Raw genomic sequence first — 15921 nt, 5'->3', positions numbered from 1 at the left:
GTTGGTTAAGATTGGTATATCCCGCTCATCCAGTCTCCGGACATCTCGCCGGTCATGGGCGATGATGTATGCCCCCTTGGCCGGGGCCATATGTGATTGGTCGTTTCCGTTCTCTCACTCTTTATGCCAAGGCATCTACCTGCTGGTTCGAGACAGTGACGGTTGGTTGTCTCAACAAGATGGCTTAGTTCCCATGAGCCAAGCCTTAACAGAGACTGCAAAAGCGAAGCCATGTCCCTTTCCTACGTTGTGCAATTCCTACCCCTCCCTGAGTGACACAATACTCAATCTCCTCTCTCACGACTATGCGGAGAGTTGCTTCGGATGAAACCTGGCCCATTGGACATGACACGGCACCTCTGAACTTTGTCTACATGGGACGCACTCGGCGATGCCAACCAGATTTCTGATGGGACAAGCACGGCATCGACCGACCGAAGAGGCTTGTTCGGACGCTTTCAGTCCCGACCGGCCACCTCAGCATAGGCCCTGAGCTCGCTCTAAGAGGGGGCAGACAGAGGAGTAGTGACGATCAGAGGACGATAAGCAACCCTCGCCTGATCTAACTGCTGGACCCTTGTCTCTCCCTTTGAGGACCACACGATAGATAGTCGATCGCTTGCCGATCCCCCGTCCGACCCCGCCCAGGTAGTGTTCAAAGGCGGGGTGCGATACAAGAAACGACTTCCTGTAAACGCAGGCTGCCCGGACTGCCACGCTGCCTGGGCTACATTGGGTATTTCGACGTTCCTAGACCTTATGGACACCCCGGCACGAAAATGTCGCCAGGTTTTTGCAATTCAGCCGTGGATGCATGCCTAGCAACCATCATCGGGGCTTGCTGTATCGCAGAGGGCCAGGTGCACTGTTGTTCGGACCGGAAGGCCCCATACAGCCGGCAGCGCCGTCGATCGCTTCGTGCGGACAAGACGAGACAAACCACTCAGCGGCAAAGGATCGTGTGCGGCTTACGAAAAAAGAGAGAAAGGTGTTGGCTGTCCAGACGAGAACCGACGATCAATCCTTTGGGCTCATCTGGCTTGTTGCTCAGCAGATACGCCCTCAGCCAAACACACCGGGTGCGAGACCACATCGCCCTTCTGAGGGATACCCGAATAACGACCTGTCGCTTTCAATCTTATCCAAGTTGCTGCCCGCACTCAGGCATAATAAGTACCCACTGTCATGCTGTGCAGCAGTACTCTAGGGCAGAAACCTTGTCGCCAATCTGACACGAATTTTGTCGTCATCGATTCAGGACGGCATGGGCCGAATGGTCAACAGCAGCTGAGATACTTTCAACCTCTAAATCTTACCAGCGAACCAGCGAACCAGCGCGGCTGCACGACGAGCCGGAACACCAACGGGAAAGAAAAGCGTCTTTATGCCCTCCTTCGTTCTTGCTTGGTCTCTGTAAGGCAGTGCTGCAAAGCAGCGAACCAGCGCCCTCGTGGCGGACATCAGATGGCGCCCTCTTTGGGTTATATACTCGTACTTGGGGTACGCCCCGGAGGACAGTTGGCGAAGAGACCACGCCGGAGTCCGGATGCCGAGTATCGGAAACTTATGGCCGTTTGTTTCATGCGATCTGCAAGCCGTTACCTCTCGTGGCTGGGCTATCCCGGTCGCTTCCCTTTGCCGTCGTGCCTTTGCAGCAGCAGAACGACCGGGGCAGCGTCCGGTCCCGCCTCCGAGTCCGCGCAAGCCTCCGTGGAGTTGTGAAATCGCTACTTCTCAGCCACCAAGTCGACGATCGGTTAGTACACATTCGTAGGGATTCTTTCGACCGTAGATGGGTAGGCTGTCGAACATGCCCACTGCAGTGTAACTGGTTCCCGGCGCAATGGCCAGTCGTGCAAGTAGAGCGCATCTACGATGGACGGCACACAGACCCCGGATTCGGCCCAGAAACCATGCCGACGTCGCACAAGCATCCCATCTCTTGGCTGAATATCCGTTGCTTAGCAAAGGATCAACAAGCTTTGTTTATACTTATTTCGCCAAGGGACCCAAGGGAGGATGGCATCGGGGGTTTTTACCAACGAGCTGCCTAGCGGAACGTACCCAACACTGCCAACAAGAACCAGACTCAAGTTGCAGGTGGTCGATGTCCTTGCAGGGACTGAGCATCCTCCCGAAAACCCTACAATGGGACAGGAACAACAGGGAAGTCGTGATCTTGGGCGATGCCTCATGACATTGGCGACTGCAGTCGCAACCTGCGCCTCTCGGGGGTCCAGCGTGAATAGAACAACCCTGCATTAACCAGCAAAAAGCTTCCCCCCGTCCATCGACGCGCATCTCCCCCCCGACGAGGGTGGTCGCGGCCAATGCTTCATGCAGCAGGCATTGCGTCTTGTAACAACCGTGCTGAGACAGCGTTTCATCTTCGGTCGATAATGTTTCCGCGCCTGCGGGTGACCCCAAAAGGTCGAGTTGAGGCGAAGAGGGAAGACAAGAGGCGCTCTAGATAATGTCTTCCTGGGTTGCCCTCGAAGACCCGTGGGTTGCGTGGTCCAAACTCTTTTTTCCCACTTCCTGTTAAACGACGTTGCGTTTGAGGCCCCCGGTAGTGTTTAATTGTTTGCCTTCCTTTCCTTCCCGATTGCTTCCCTCCCTTCGATTCTCATCAAAACAGCGATTTTTGAAAGAAAAAAAGAAAACCTCATCCCGCTCCTTTGAGAATATTTACTTAATAATGCTGTCCAAGGCCATTGCCGTCCTGGCGGCGGCGACGTTGACGTCGGCCGCTACGCCCATGGGCTTCATGCCCGCTTCAAACACCCCTCTAATCGTTTCCTACGGAGGCATCTCGGCACTGGATGGCGTGAACCTGCCCAAAGACTGTAAGCGCGCCAGCGGATAGGTATACACGATCGAGGCCCGAGAAGTGGCTGTCTAACGCCGTCATCAGCTAGCCAGGTCATGCCCACGATCGCAACGGAACAGCAGCTCAAGGGGCAGTACGCGGTGATAATGGTGGATATCGACGTCCCGACCAACCAGCCGCCCAAGACGGGCACTCTCCTCCACTGGCTGCAGACGGGCCTGATGTCCGCCGACACACCCGTGACGCTCAACACAACCGCCGGGCCGAAAAGGGTCTTTATCATGCAGAACAGGATGAACGCGGCCGCTCTTGCGCCGTACCTCGGCCCCAACCCGCCGGCGAGGGAACCCCTCAGCCACAGGTACACCTTCGTCGCGGTGGATCACACCACCATCACGCAGCAGGGCCTCATGGCCCTCTCGGGCGCGGCCCAGAACCGTCGCGACTTCAACGTCATGAACGGCCTGATGGCCGCTGGGCTCCAGGACAAGGTCGTAGCCGGCAATTTCTTCCGCGTCACGAACGCCGGCCCCGTCGGCGCCGGACAGGGATTGCCAGGAGGAGGATCTAGGGGTAATAGCACTGGCGGCGCACCCATGCAGCCGATGCCGACAATGCCTAGCGGCACTCCGACGACCCCCGGCACCGGCGGAGGCATGCCCAATATGCCCGGCATGACCACGGCTCCCGGAATGACGATGCCCATGCCCAGTGCGCCTGCACAGACTCCCGGTGCCAGCGCGCCGCCCCCCGGGGGCGCTCAGCCGTCGGCCCCCGCTCGCGCGAGCGCTTTCGGTCTCAGCCCGAGTATTGGCGTTGTGTCGATAGGACTGTGTCTGGCTGGTTCACTGTTTTTGTTGCTGTAGACAGAAACAAGAATGGAAAAAGCGAAGGCGAAAAAAAAAGGGGGTGCAAGAAGCTATACATGGACCTACCTATTGGAGAGGAAGATGTGCTGAGTGGGCACCTCGAGTCTGTTTAATGGACTGCTGAAGAGGCCAGAATATGTTACTTGTTTCGTTTCTCAGGCTGCCGATCCAAGCTGGATGCCGAAGGGAGTGCCAGTTGTACATATAGGGTAAAGCAGCATGCCTATACAGCAAACGGTTTATATGCAGCACATAATTCTAGTGATGATGGCCGCGTCAACAGTCATTCATGTGTCGTCGTACTCTATCCCAGGCCGATGGACGTGCTCACACGAGTTGTCGACCCAGGGCGAAGGATGCGTCCGTGTAAAGCTGCCAGCAGGAGATGTCACCAAACGTAAGCAAAAACGACAAGAGCCAAGACTTGATGCGCGGGGCTCCGGCCGGGGATGACGCCGGCGGCATGTCTTCGGACGTGGGTCGGAAGCCCACCTAGCGACCGCCCGGTCGACAAACTCCACCGCGCGCGGAACGGGGGCAGCAAAGTAAGTTACGTATTATATCACGTGATCTCGTCACGCCCTGCCGCCGCTAGCTTCTTACCTCGTCTCGAGCTGCCTCATACGGACGGAATGTCGTTTCCCAAGGGCGCTTTTCTTTGGCTGGCCACGATCTGTGCATGGGTGGGGCTGGGCGGTAAAGTACAAACTCCGCTCCGCAGCGCGCGCGCACTCTGGCCAGAGGACGCATTTTCCGTTAGCGGATCTGCTCTCTAATACGGGCAGTACTAGGAAAAGAAAGAGAGAGGAAAAATTACTTTGTTGTCTTGACAATCTAGATTGTCATCGTCGCGCGCGCTCATTTCGTTGCAGGGCGCGCAGGGCGTGCAGGCTGCAGGAAGCCTCAGCGGAGCGACATGCCTCCGCGTTACACCCTGCCGCGCGCGCCCACGGAACGCGGACGGTAGGCTTGACTACGCATGCCGAACTCAAATGGATAGAATGAGTCGTTGGATGATGTGCTTTACCGATTGAAGTTGTATAAAGCTACTGCACTCGCCTCGGGTGATTTCTACTAAGGGGGAACCGGTTGAACAATTACTCGATCAATACCCAAATACGTACACACCCAACGCAGCAGCACAAGCTATCGCAACCACGCGTTCAAAAACGGATCAAAAACCCGAAAGGCCATTATATTCCACAGTGGACTCAGTTATCAAGCGACGCAACATCGAACTATCGCACTGCTGAGCTGTTTAGAGCCTCTATTAGACAAACCCCAGCACCTCGCCTTACCTGCAAAGCGTCATCGTCAACCACCAGCACAATGCCGACTCTCGTCATTCTTGGCGCCGGCATAGCTGGGTTGCCCATTGCCCACCATGTCTTGAAGCACACAACCCCGCTGGTCAAGGACCTCAAAGTCATCCTGGTGACGCCCAACACTGACCAGTGAGTTTCTCTTCTCATTTCCATCTTGCTCTCGGCGCGTGTTTGCGAACACGCGCAAGATGTCATCCATCCACTTACACCTTTGCCAGTTACTGGAACCTCGCCTCCGTGCGCGGTGTCGTCCCCGGCCAGCTCGGCGATGACAAGCTCTTCCAGCCCATCGCGCCCGAGTTTGCCAAGTACCCCAAGGAAAGCTACGAGCTCGTCTTCGGCAAGGCCGAGACGCTCAGCGACGACAAGAAGACCGTCATCGTCAAGACTAACGACGGCGCCCACCGCACCATCGCCTACGACGCCGTCGTCATCGCCACGGGCACCCGCTCCAAGGAAAACATGCCGTGGAAGGAGGTCGGCACGACGGAAGAGACCAAGCAGGCCCTCGGCAGCCTCCGCAAGCAGATCGCCGACGCCAAGACCATCGTCGTCGCCGGCGGCGGCACCACCGGCGTCGAGACGGTCGGGGAAATCGGCTTTGAGTTCAACGGAAAGAAGGACGTCTACTTAGTCTTCAGCAGCGACCTGCCCCTCGCCGAGCCTTTGAACGACAACGTCCGCAAGGCGGCGCTCAACGAGCTGCGCAAGATGAACGTCAAGACAATCCCCAACACCAAGGTCACGAGCGTCAGCACAGGGGCCGACGGACGGAAGACGCTTGAGCTCACGGACAAGAGCGGCAAGACGACGACGCTCCAAGCGGACGCGTACGTCCCCACCACCGGCAACGTCCCCAACACATCATTCCTGCCAGCGAGTATGCTGGACACGCAGGGTTACGTGAACCAGGACGCGAGCCTCCGGGTACCGGGCCACGAAAACATCTTCGTGGTGGGCGACGTCGGGAACCTTGAGGACGGGTACGCTCGCCTCGCCGACCAGCAGACGCAACACGCAGTCAAGAGCATCCAGGCGCACTTCACCGGCGCGTCGAGGCCGGCCGACTATGTCGTCGACACCAAGGTCCTTGGTGCTGTCACGATCGGACGGAGCAGGGCAACGGGCCAGATGGGCACGTGGAAGCTGCCTAGCATCCTCATCTGGCTGTTCAAGGGGCGGTTCCTGGGCACCGACTACGCCAAGGACGTTGCGGCCGGCAAGAGGACGATGCTGGTCACGAAGAACTGGTGAGGCGGCACTTAATGGTTCATTGCATGTATTTGTTAGTCGGCGCTTTCGGCGCTTGGGCGCCGTTGATGGATACGGCGGTAAGGTCACCCGGTTTTTTGTTTCTTCATTGTTCCATCGCGTAACCAAACGGCTTCTCCTTTCTTCTGGTATGGATCATCAATCCATTGGCGGTTAGACTAGACACGGCTGAATGATGATTGTTTTAATTTTTTGAGACTGGCTCGATCATGCTGACAGCCCTGATCCCAATGATGGTTGTTTGGTGATGTGTGGTTGAAGCGGGATATGGTACAGAGTGAGTGGAGGCCGGACGAAAGTGGACACACTGTGGATGCCAATGGAAAACTCAGCAATTTTCACAGTGCCAGAACTCAGTGCCCCCCCCGCTAACGGATCCCACGGTACTTGCCCTGACCGCCCGCCCCAACACGGTCTAGCGTCGAAATCCAACGGGTTCATAACGGCGGCGCGCGAACGAAATTCTTTCTCCCTTTCTTCTTCTTTTTCTTTTCCTTAGATCAAAAAGTAACCCAGAGCTGCCACGACCTACATCCAGTCTTTTATCCACGGTGTCGAGTTGCCTTTTCTCCTCTTCGGAGGGGATCGCTCTGCAGATTAAAATCCCTTGATTATAGGAAGTCTCCTCCCAGGCCCTTTCGGGCGGTGGGTGAGTGATGCTGTTGATGGGGGACATGCCAATACGCGCATGACCGAGTTTTTATTTTATTGCTTGCTCATGTTGATGAATGTTTGAAGGTCCGTGACAGGGCTTTCCAGTCAATGTTTTGTTCGTGTAGACCCGTCCGTCGCAATGAACGAGATCCGGGATGGCGGGTTTAGATGGGAATGGGACCGGCGCCTTGCTCGTCTGTAGTGCCATTCCCTGACCTACTCGTTCCAAAGTGGCCGCACCGCACCGCACCCGGTGGTAGTGACGGTGGAAGAATGTACAACGGCAACGAATTTTCTATGCCTGACGCACTAAAGGATTCTATCTCGGTGCGGCTGGTCTGAATCAATTGACCCCACTGGCCATGCGCTTTGGTCGGATCCAGACAAGTTGCCGCGAGCCTGCATCTGCGTCCCCCGGCAACGGGACAACAACAGAGGAGGGACTTCAACAGGGCAGAACGTGTTGTGCAACCCATCGTAGAATCCGTCTACCAGGTCGGAGGAAGGCTGAAGGGAAGCGGCAAGGTATATGATCAAAGTAAGGGAGCTTCGGTTCCTGCTTGGCCCCATCCGCAATCCTCCAGCTCGTTCTTTGCAGCCTCGGCTATGCCGTCACTGGAGCTGCGATGAAGGTCGAGGGGTCGTCGATCCAGAATCCAGGAAGGAAAAGTGAGACCGAGACGAGGGACCAAGGAACAGCATCATTCGGGTGCAGTTCGGAGCCCGTACATGTCTCGGTATTTCTCCTCCTTCTTTCCTGGTTTCGTTGACTTCCATACAAGTCCCTCGATAAGACGAAGGACGGCCAGTCGTGATGTATAGGGTCCATGTATCGACCCATCCCTCTCTTCCCCTTTCCCCAGTTCCCCTATCCTCTTCCCTCCCCTCACCGCTTGACCTTCTCGCGAAGAACTCTCTCGCTTAATCTAGTCATTTGTTTGACTACGTCCTCTCGCATTCGTTCCTCGTAGGATATTCCGCCTGTCGCTCGTTTTGTGCAGCTCTATCTATATTCACACGCTCGTCCCTAATATACCCTTTATGCCTATCTGAATGCAATCCCTCGTAGAGCTTCCATTGAACAATCGTCAAGATGAGATATCTCACTAGCCGCAACCTTCCATGGCCCATGTTGAGCAACAGGCTAACCAGCACGGCCGTAGTCTCGGTCAAATCACCACCTCGGCCTTCGTCACCTGCGACCCGGTGGTCACGTCGACAAACCTCTACACGACGACGGCCATCGCAGCTAGCCCCACCACCTCGTGGGTCGCCACGTAAACAATCACCGAGGTCTGCACCGGCTGGCCTTGGGAGTACAAGACCAAGGTCATTCCCTCCCTGCTTCGCCGAGACCACCATCTACTGCGAGCCCTGCGCGCAGAAGATCATCCCCATCATCTGCCCCGACCGCCAACGTCGTTATCAACGGCAACGGTGTCACGGACGCCGCCAACCCCGTCATCACCGGCGCCGGTGACGGTGCTAATCACCAGCACGGAGGTGGACAGACTGGCGGCGGCTCCAACCCCGGTGGAAACGGTCAGAACAACAACCCTAACGGTGCCCCCTCCGGAAGCGCGGGCCAGGCTCCTGGATACGGTGTCTACGGCAGCTACGGCTCTTACGGCCAGGGTGCATCTGCACAGCCCGGCCAGTCTGAAGTTATCGGTGCTCCTGCTCCTGGCCAGCCTGGCGCTGCTGGTGCTGGTGGCCAACCCGGTGGCCAGCCCGGCCAATCTGCTGTTCCCGGCGCCCCGTGACTTCTCGTCTCTGGCCCTAGAGTTTCGATTAAAAAACATCATCTCAGTTGGATTAAGAATTGGCGGCATTTGCGGGCCGATATTCCTTACGGAGTTGAACATAGGTGGATGATTGAATGACCTTCGGGTGTCGCCGTTTTATCATCAAATTAAGGGTTTTTTCCCTTCTTTTTTCTTTTCTTAGATTGAGGTACGAATACAGATACCCTTGGATGTTTTCTTGCTTCCTCACCCTGATCCCCCCGTACCCCCGTTTGTAAGTGAATGAGAGATTTCCTCTGATCATGGCGTGTAGGGTGTGATGTTTTTCTATGCGCGTATGTGCTACCGCCAAGTATTTGGCTTGTTTGGAAGATGGGATGACGCCGAGAGATGTGAGTACCAACTCGGCTGTATTTCGTAGGGACTCGTGATGGTGTCAAAGCAATAACGAAACAAATCCGCCAATACAACAAAGCCTGCAAGCTGCGCGTAGTATTCTTGATGAGGGGACAGAGATCCCTGATGTTGTTTCCCGATCGGTTTTCGTCTTCATTCCAGCAAGCCGTCCTCGCCCTTGCTACGGTGTTGTTGCCGGATGAACTCCTCGACCTGAGTGTCGTCGTATGGCCGTTCCGGAGGCCCTGGAATCCCAGGTCGCGTGACTCTCTCTTCCTGGTCTTTTTGCGGATTGCCAAGGATTTTCGTCGCGGCTGGAATGTACTGTGTCACTTGTTTTGGAATGTCTTGATGAGCTACACGTACTCTGACACGCAGAGGGAAACAGGGGAGGTTGGGCTGTTTTGCAGTGCAGTGAGAGGCTTGATGGCTTGATGCCGTGGACGTGAGACGGGGTTCAACACGCACGCACCTTTCTCAATGATGGGGTTCGGCCTAGACTCCTCGTCGGGTTTCCGGGCATCGTGTGCGGCCTGGTCCAACTTTTGCTTGAAGCTCAACTCTCGGCCCTTGTTCTGGATCTTCGGCTCGGGCGCGAACTTAGTGTTGGGCTCCGCGGACATGTTCGTAGTGTGTGGCAGTGCTGGGGACGAGTGGTGTGGTTGCAGGGCTTGGTCGCGACGATCGCGTGTCCTTTAACGTTCGTAGGGCTGAGGCTGATAAATGGAGAAGATTGATGAGATGTGGGATGCCCGCGGATATAGATAAGACGGAGAGATGGTAATGACAGAGAGGGGTTCGACCTTTATATTCAGGTTCGGTAGAGATGAATTGAGTTTCTTGATTGCGGCTGAGTAGCAGGCATTGATGGACTAGAAGGTGAGATGGAGGGGGGAAAATATCACGGCAGGAGCTGAGCTGGGGAAGCGGATACTTCTAGCAACAGGTCAAATCCAGCGTGGGTGACTGGGGACAATGGTCCGTTAGGACCTGGATGCAGAAAGCGACCGCGCGTCCAATGCCGAACTATGATCGCATTGGTCTGGGCACGCACACTCTGGCTGGATGAGGTGCTCTCCGGGGGCTGATCTCGGCCGCCGGTGACCCAGAACCTATGGTGGGTGCCAGCAGTCGTCGGTGCTTGTTTGCTTGCTTGCTTTGCTTCTCGAAGAATGATGCAGGCAAAGGTGGGCACCCGCAATTGGGGCTAATGACGTCAAACCGCCTAGCTCGGCATTGTAGTCCCCTTGGCTGTGCGCTAAGATAACTTTAACCCTGCCACTTGAGTGTGCTTTATCTGGGCTTATCGGCCTCTTATCGGCTACACTGAAGTGTCCACCCCGCCAAGCACCCCTCCATCCCACCACAGCGCGCAGCAGCCCGCTTCTCGGCGGCGGCGCGGCGGCATTTTCCTCAACCAAAAATTTCTATGTGATTCAATGTGATCCCAGCACAAAAACATCAAAGCGTTGACGGCGTTTCCAATCTGTCAACTTTTGGTCGTTCAATATTGGAGTTAGATACTCTCTTCCCGCGTTTTTCTTGTTCCCACCGCCTCTCCCACGTGCCCATCATGGCGCCGATTCCTATCACCATCATCACCGGTTTCCTCGGTTCCGGCAAGACGACGCTGATTCTCAACCTCCTCCCCCAGCTTAAGGCCGCGAACCCGTCGTACAAGCTTGCTCTCCTCAAAAACGAGTTCGGGGACTTGGCCGTTGACTCGCAGCTGGCCTCCTCCAACGCCATCTCGGGCGTGCAGGAGCTTCTCAACGGCTGCATCTGCTGCAACCTCGTCGGCCAGCTGAGCGTCGCCCTCGCCGAGCTGCACTCGACTGTCCACCCTGACCGCATCGTCATCGAGACGAGCGGCTCCGCATTCCCCGCGACCCTGGCCCTTGAGGTCAATCGTCTCGCACGCGAGACGGGCAACTACACTCTCGACGGCGTCATCAGCGTCATCGACACTGAAAACTGGAAGGGCTACGAGGACACGAGCTATACGGCGCGCATCCAGGCCAAGTACACGGACCTGATAGTCTTCAACAAGTGGGAGCTCTGCTCTGAGGACCGTTTCGACGAGGTTCTCGACAGGGTGGGCGACCTCGAGGTTGACATCCCATGGGTCAAGAGCAAGAAGGGCTGGGTCGGTGCCGATCTCGTCTTCGGCGTGGATGGAGGCCTTGCGCAAGGCCTGACGGAGGACCACACGCAAGACCACGAACACGAGGGGGAAAGCCACTCGCACGACCACCAGACCGAGGTCGAGGTTCTATCGGTCGAGCTGAAAGGGTCCAAGGACGCCGCCGTCAACGCGGACAAGCTGCAGAGCCTGCTGCGCACCGCGCCGAAGGACGAGGTGTACCGCATAAAGGCTGTTCTGACCGCGTCGTCTACGGTGAGGGACTCTGACGAGGATGCCCAGATTCCCACGCCACCTCACCCTAAGTCGCGGTATATTCTTAACTGGGCGTTCGGTCGGTGGACTTTCACGCCCATCGCCGAGGGCAATGCCGAGCATGCTTCAAGTGAAGGAGCTCTTCTGCGCATGACCATGATCCTGGGGAGATACGAGAGCAACAAGTGGAAGAAGAAGCTCGAGACCGGCTCGTTCCTCGAGGTCGAGGGTGGCGAGGGCGAGTTGGTGGTTTCGAAGATCCTATGAAGACATGATAGACGAAAGATGACAGAGTCACGACACAGGAGGCGCATAGAAGCAAATTAAAGGTTTGAAAAGGTGGGCAGCAGCATTGCGATGCGAAACAGGCATGGCCGAGAGATCCAAACTTTCATTGTAGACAGATCAATTCTAGAATCATGAGAGGCTATATATTTCCAAAAGTTGGCCCCAGAGTTGCCGATCTTACAGTAAGCATAACCTTGACGTCTGAATGCGCACAACCCAAACGGTAGTCGCCTAATTTGTAAAGTGTCCTCTGCACTTTGTTGGAACACGAGCCACAGCAGGTCATCTCCGGCCCTGCTGTCTGTTCTACAAGCATCACTCTTGAAAGACCGGCCCGTCGGGATCCATTTTCCATCTCTCCCTTTCGCTCCACATGCTGGTGGTAGGTGGACTTTGCAGACAAGAAGTCGATTTGGTGAAAGAGAACAGTTGTGAGCAGGCGGCACTCTGAAAGACTGTGAGGAGTGGAGGGCTTGCATCCGGGGTTATACCAGATATGGCAGAGAAGAATACGTGAATAAAATAGAGATAGGAGCTCGCCACTCTGGCAAACACGACAATCATTGGAGTGCAGCTGGCCAACAAGGGGACGAACAGGCTGATGGGTAATATTTCGTTCTTAATTTTCTATGTTGTACAAAGCGCCGGGTATCTCACATACTTTTACACCTCTAGACTACAAAGTTGATGGTCTTACCACCACGAGCCAGGATGACCCTCTTCGGCGATGTAACGTCGAACTGGCCCCCAGAAAACTTGGCCTTACCCTCATCCGACTTCAAAACTTCGTCCACCATCCACTCCCGCAACGCCTCGCCCTCCAGACCCGAAGGGGGGTTAGGGACCTCGACGACACCGCGCAGCTTGCCGTTGATCTGGATGGCCAGGGGCTGCGTGCGAGGCTTCAGTAAGGATGCCGTGTTATCCTTGGCAGGGAAAGTGGCGGATTCGAAGATGGAGCCGGAGTTGGGGTGAAGAAGGCTCCAGCACTCTTCGGCAATCGCGGGCGCAACGGGGGCCATCATCCGAAGGAGGACGGACATGGCCTCTCTCTGAATAAGCGCGCTGGCTCCCGCATTCTCCAAAAGAGTGTTTGTCAAACCCATGAGGTCTGAAATGATGGTGTTCATAGAGTAAACACCCTCGTATGATTGAGTGATTGATTCGATGGTGTCCTGGGCGGCTCGCCAGATGGTAGCGTCGGCATCCCAAGCAGCCAGCTCTCTGTCGTTTAGAGACGACAAATTGCTTGACCGCTCCTCAAGGTGTGCCGCGACAGAACCCCCCTCATAGGGCATCTTCTGAATCTTGACTGCGTGGTCATGCAGCCTGTGGAGCCAACGTGTCACACCGGCGATCTTGTCCTCGTCCCAGTTAAGGATGTCGCTCACAGGCGCCTGGAAGAGAATGTGAGCTCTCGTGGCATCGGCGCCGTACTTGGAGATGAACTCGGTGGGATCAACTCCATTGTACTTGGACTTGGACATCTTCTCGAACGACAGATTTGCCGTAGCTCCTGTAGCTACGACCTTGGGGTTTGACGGATCGCTCAAATCGATCTCATTCGGCTTCAAGAACCTTCCTGACTTCGGGTCAGTGTAGGTTTTGCCGTGCACCATGCCTTGCGTAATGAGTCTTTTGAAGGGCTCTTGAACAGCGAAGGCTTCGCCCGAGCTAGGGAACAAGGGCGTTGTGGCTAGGAACTTGTAGATGAACCTGGCGTAGAGCAGGTGCAGGATGGCGTGCTCGATGCCACCAATATAAAGGTCTACAGGTAGAGTCTTTGCAGCTTCGGCAGATAGGGGCTCTGATGCGTTGTGAGGGTCCGCGAAGCGCGCGTAGTACCAACTTGAGTCCACAAAGGTATCCATGGTATCAGTGTCGCGCTTGGCATGGCCACCGCACTTGGGACAACTGGTATTGACCCATTCTTCAGCCCTCTCCAAGGGGTTACCGACCTTGCCGTTCGTCCAGTGATCGCCAACGTCGGGCAATGTAACTGGCAACTGGTCATCCGGGACGGGAACCGGGCCGCAAGAGCCGCAGTGGATGACCGGAATCGGCGTTCCCCAGTATCGCTGGCGACTGATCAGCCAGTCTCTTAACCTCCACTTCTCAATCGGCTTGGCTAGCTCCGCCCCCTCAAGCATGGAGATGAGAATTTGGCCCGCCTGCTCGGAGGACTTTCCCTTGAAGGGCCCGCTATTGGCTGTCATGATACCATGCTCCACAAACGGGTCGTTCGCTATCGCTGACGTTGATTCGTCTTCCGACGCCGCAAGCACGAACCTTACGGGTTCGTCATAGTGGTGTTCCTTCCAGAAGGCGTTGTCTCTCAGGTCATGGCCTGGGACACCCATGACGGCGCCTTCGCCATAGTCGCCTAGCACATAGGGCGCAACATACACGGGGATGGATTTCTTCGTCTCGTCGGGGGTATCCTCGTGGTAGGCCAGAGGGTTAATAGCCCTCACGTGCGGCAGCATGTAGCCCACCTTGGAGTCTCGAGGCAGTCCTGGCAGAGTATCCAGAAAGGCCTGGAGCTCGGGGTCACCCTTCGCCAGTTGGGACACAATGGGATGGGTCGAGGCGAGTGCGACGTACTGAACCCCGAAGAGCGTATCTGGCCGCGTGGTGAAGACCTCGATGCCTGCATGGATGTCGTGGCCCATGGCCATAACGGGAAATTTGATGATGGCACCGGTCGACTTGCCGAGCCAGTTTTTCTGCATAGCCAAGACTCTTTCGGGCCAGGCTTCATCCTCGGCAAGGGTATCGAGATCCTTGAGCAAGGCTTCTCTGAACTCAGAAATTCGGAAGAACCACTGCTTGAGCTGCCGCTTCTCGACCTTGGCACCAGATCTCCAAGAGCATCCATTCGCGTCGACCTGCTCATTCGCCAGTACCGTCATATCAACGGGGTCGTAGTTGACCTCGGCTTCGGTCTGGTAGGCTAAGCCACGTTCGAGCATCATCAAGAAAATCTTCTGGGTATGCTTGTAAAAGTCCGGGTCGCAAGTGGTAAGTTCCTTCAAGAAAGCGTGTCAGCTTGAATGGTAGCAGCGGGAGACTTGAAGACCAACCCTCTCCCAGTTCCAGTTCCCGTTCATGACCTCCAGCTGTTCCTTCATCTTGGCAATGTTGCTCTTTGTCCACGTTGCGGGGGCAATTCCACGTTCGATAGCAGCGTTTTCGGCAGGAAGGCCGAATGCGTCCCATCCCATTGGCAGCATAACGCGGGATCCTTGCATCGTGTGGTATCGAGCGAGGACATCGGCGATTGTGTACACACGGAGGTGGCCGAGGTGCAACGTGCCGGACGGATAGGGGAACATTGGGAGGACATATTTGCTGGGCTTGCGGGAGTCATCCTCGGAGACGGATACCTTGGAAGCTTCCCACTGCTGGCGCCATTTCTTGTCCAAAGCAGGGAAGTTGAGCTTGATGTCTGCATAGCTTCGTCGTTGCGTGGTTTGGGCGAGATACGGGCTCGTGAACAAGTTGTGCTGTCGTGTAGCCAAGGCCGGGGAAGCTCGTGCAGCTTTTGCACAGGTTGCGATGGCCCGTGTGGGCCAAACACGGCCGATATGTTTCGCGTGGATCAATTGCATTGGTATGGCAGCGTTGGCATGATTGATGGGGAGTGACGGATGGTGGATGTCGTAAGTTAGGTTGATGGAGTCATTCGCCGGCGTGATGTTCTCGCGGCTCTGAAGCGAGGCAGTCACGAGTTTAGTTGCGTTTGCAGCTGCAGCTCCACCAAATCGAAGAGCTCTCTCTTTCACTCTGGAATGGCGTCCAAACCCCCTGCAGCTCCCCCGACCCTGCGGAATCCTAGTGACAGGTGGCCCTGCAGGGGAACGTCATTTGTTCCGCGTACCCCTGGGACATGTCCTCTTGTGGGTGTGACAGAGATGGACCAACACCATGAAACGGGACTTTGTCGTGCATCGAATTTACTCAGGCTTGATCGAATCCCGCTGTACCTGAAGTCCCATGTTTGAATGTTGTAGGACTACAGCCGATATGTGCCATCCGAAAACTCATCCACAGTCTGCTGGCATCCTTCTGCAAATAATTACCTATGTACCTAGATACATAGATGCATGCATGCCCTTTCTCCAAGACAACCTAGGGGGTAATC

At 55.9% G+C, this 15921-nt stretch overlaps 6 protein-coding genes across 6 annotated transcripts; 4 read left to right on the top strand and 2 right to left on the bottom strand.

Moving 5' to 3' along the window:
• Positions 1–2698: 2698 nt before the first annotated feature.
• On the top strand, positions 2699–3696 carry CH63R_04207 (Phosphatidylethanolamine-binding protein pebp; the record flags this gene model as incomplete). The annotated part of the gene is made up of 2 exons (XM_018299182.1): positions 2699–2846; positions 2915–3696. 2 exons carry the CDS (start codon positions 2699–2701, stop codon positions 3694–3696), a joined length of 930 nt encoding a protein of 309 aa, XP_018160428.1.
• Positions 3697–5028: 1332 nt separating this feature from the next.
• CH63R_04206 (FAD-binding protein) lies at positions 5029–6278 on the top strand (the record flags this gene model as incomplete). Its single annotated transcript, XM_018299181.1, has 2 exons — positions 5029–5153; positions 5243–6278. 2 exons carry the CDS (start codon positions 5029–5031, stop codon positions 6276–6278), a joined length of 1161 nt encoding a protein of 386 aa, XP_018160427.1.
• Positions 6279–8043: 1765 nt separating this feature from the next.
• Positions 8044–8713, top strand: CH63R_04205 (uncharacterized protein; the record flags this gene model as incomplete). Its single annotated transcript, XM_018299180.1, has 2 exons — positions 8044–8215; positions 8274–8713. 2 exons carry the CDS (start codon positions 8044–8046, stop codon positions 8711–8713), a joined length of 612 nt encoding a protein of 203 aa, XP_018160426.1.
• A 531-nt stretch (positions 8714–9244) lies between these two features.
• Positions 9245–9714, bottom strand: CH63R_04204 (uncharacterized protein; the record flags this gene model as incomplete). Its single annotated transcript, XM_018299179.1, has 2 exons — positions 9245–9336; positions 9564–9714. The coding sequence occupies 2 exons, from the start codon at positions 9712–9714 to the stop codon at positions 9245–9247; spliced, it is 243 nt and encodes an 80-aa protein (XP_018160425.1).
• Positions 9715–10664: 950 nt separating this feature from the next.
• Positions 10665–11756, top strand: CH63R_04203 (CobW/HypB/UreG; the record flags this gene model as incomplete). The annotated part of the gene is made up of 1 exon (XM_018299178.1): positions 10665–11756. The coding sequence occupies one exon, from the start codon at positions 10665–10667 to the stop codon at positions 11754–11756; it is 1092 nt and encodes a 363-aa protein (XP_018160424.1).
• A 692-nt stretch (positions 11757–12448) lies between these two features.
• Positions 12449–15388, bottom strand: CH63R_04202 (Leucyl-tRNA synthetase; the record flags this gene model as incomplete). The annotated part of the gene is made up of 2 exons (XM_018299177.1): positions 12449–14806; positions 14861–15388. The coding sequence occupies 2 exons, from the start codon at positions 15386–15388 to the stop codon at positions 12449–12451; spliced, it is 2886 nt and encodes a 961-aa protein (XP_018160423.1).
• Positions 15389–15921: the final 533 nt, after the last annotated feature.

This window comes from Colletotrichum higginsianum, chromosome 3 (assembly GCF_001672515.1).
Source record: "Colletotrichum higginsianum IMI 349063 chromosome 3, whole genome shotgun sequence".
NCBI lineage: Eukaryota > Fungi > Ascomycota > Sordariomycetes > Glomerellales > Glomerellaceae > Colletotrichum > Colletotrichum higginsianum.
This window is presented reverse-complemented; position numbering and strand designations above follow the sequence as displayed.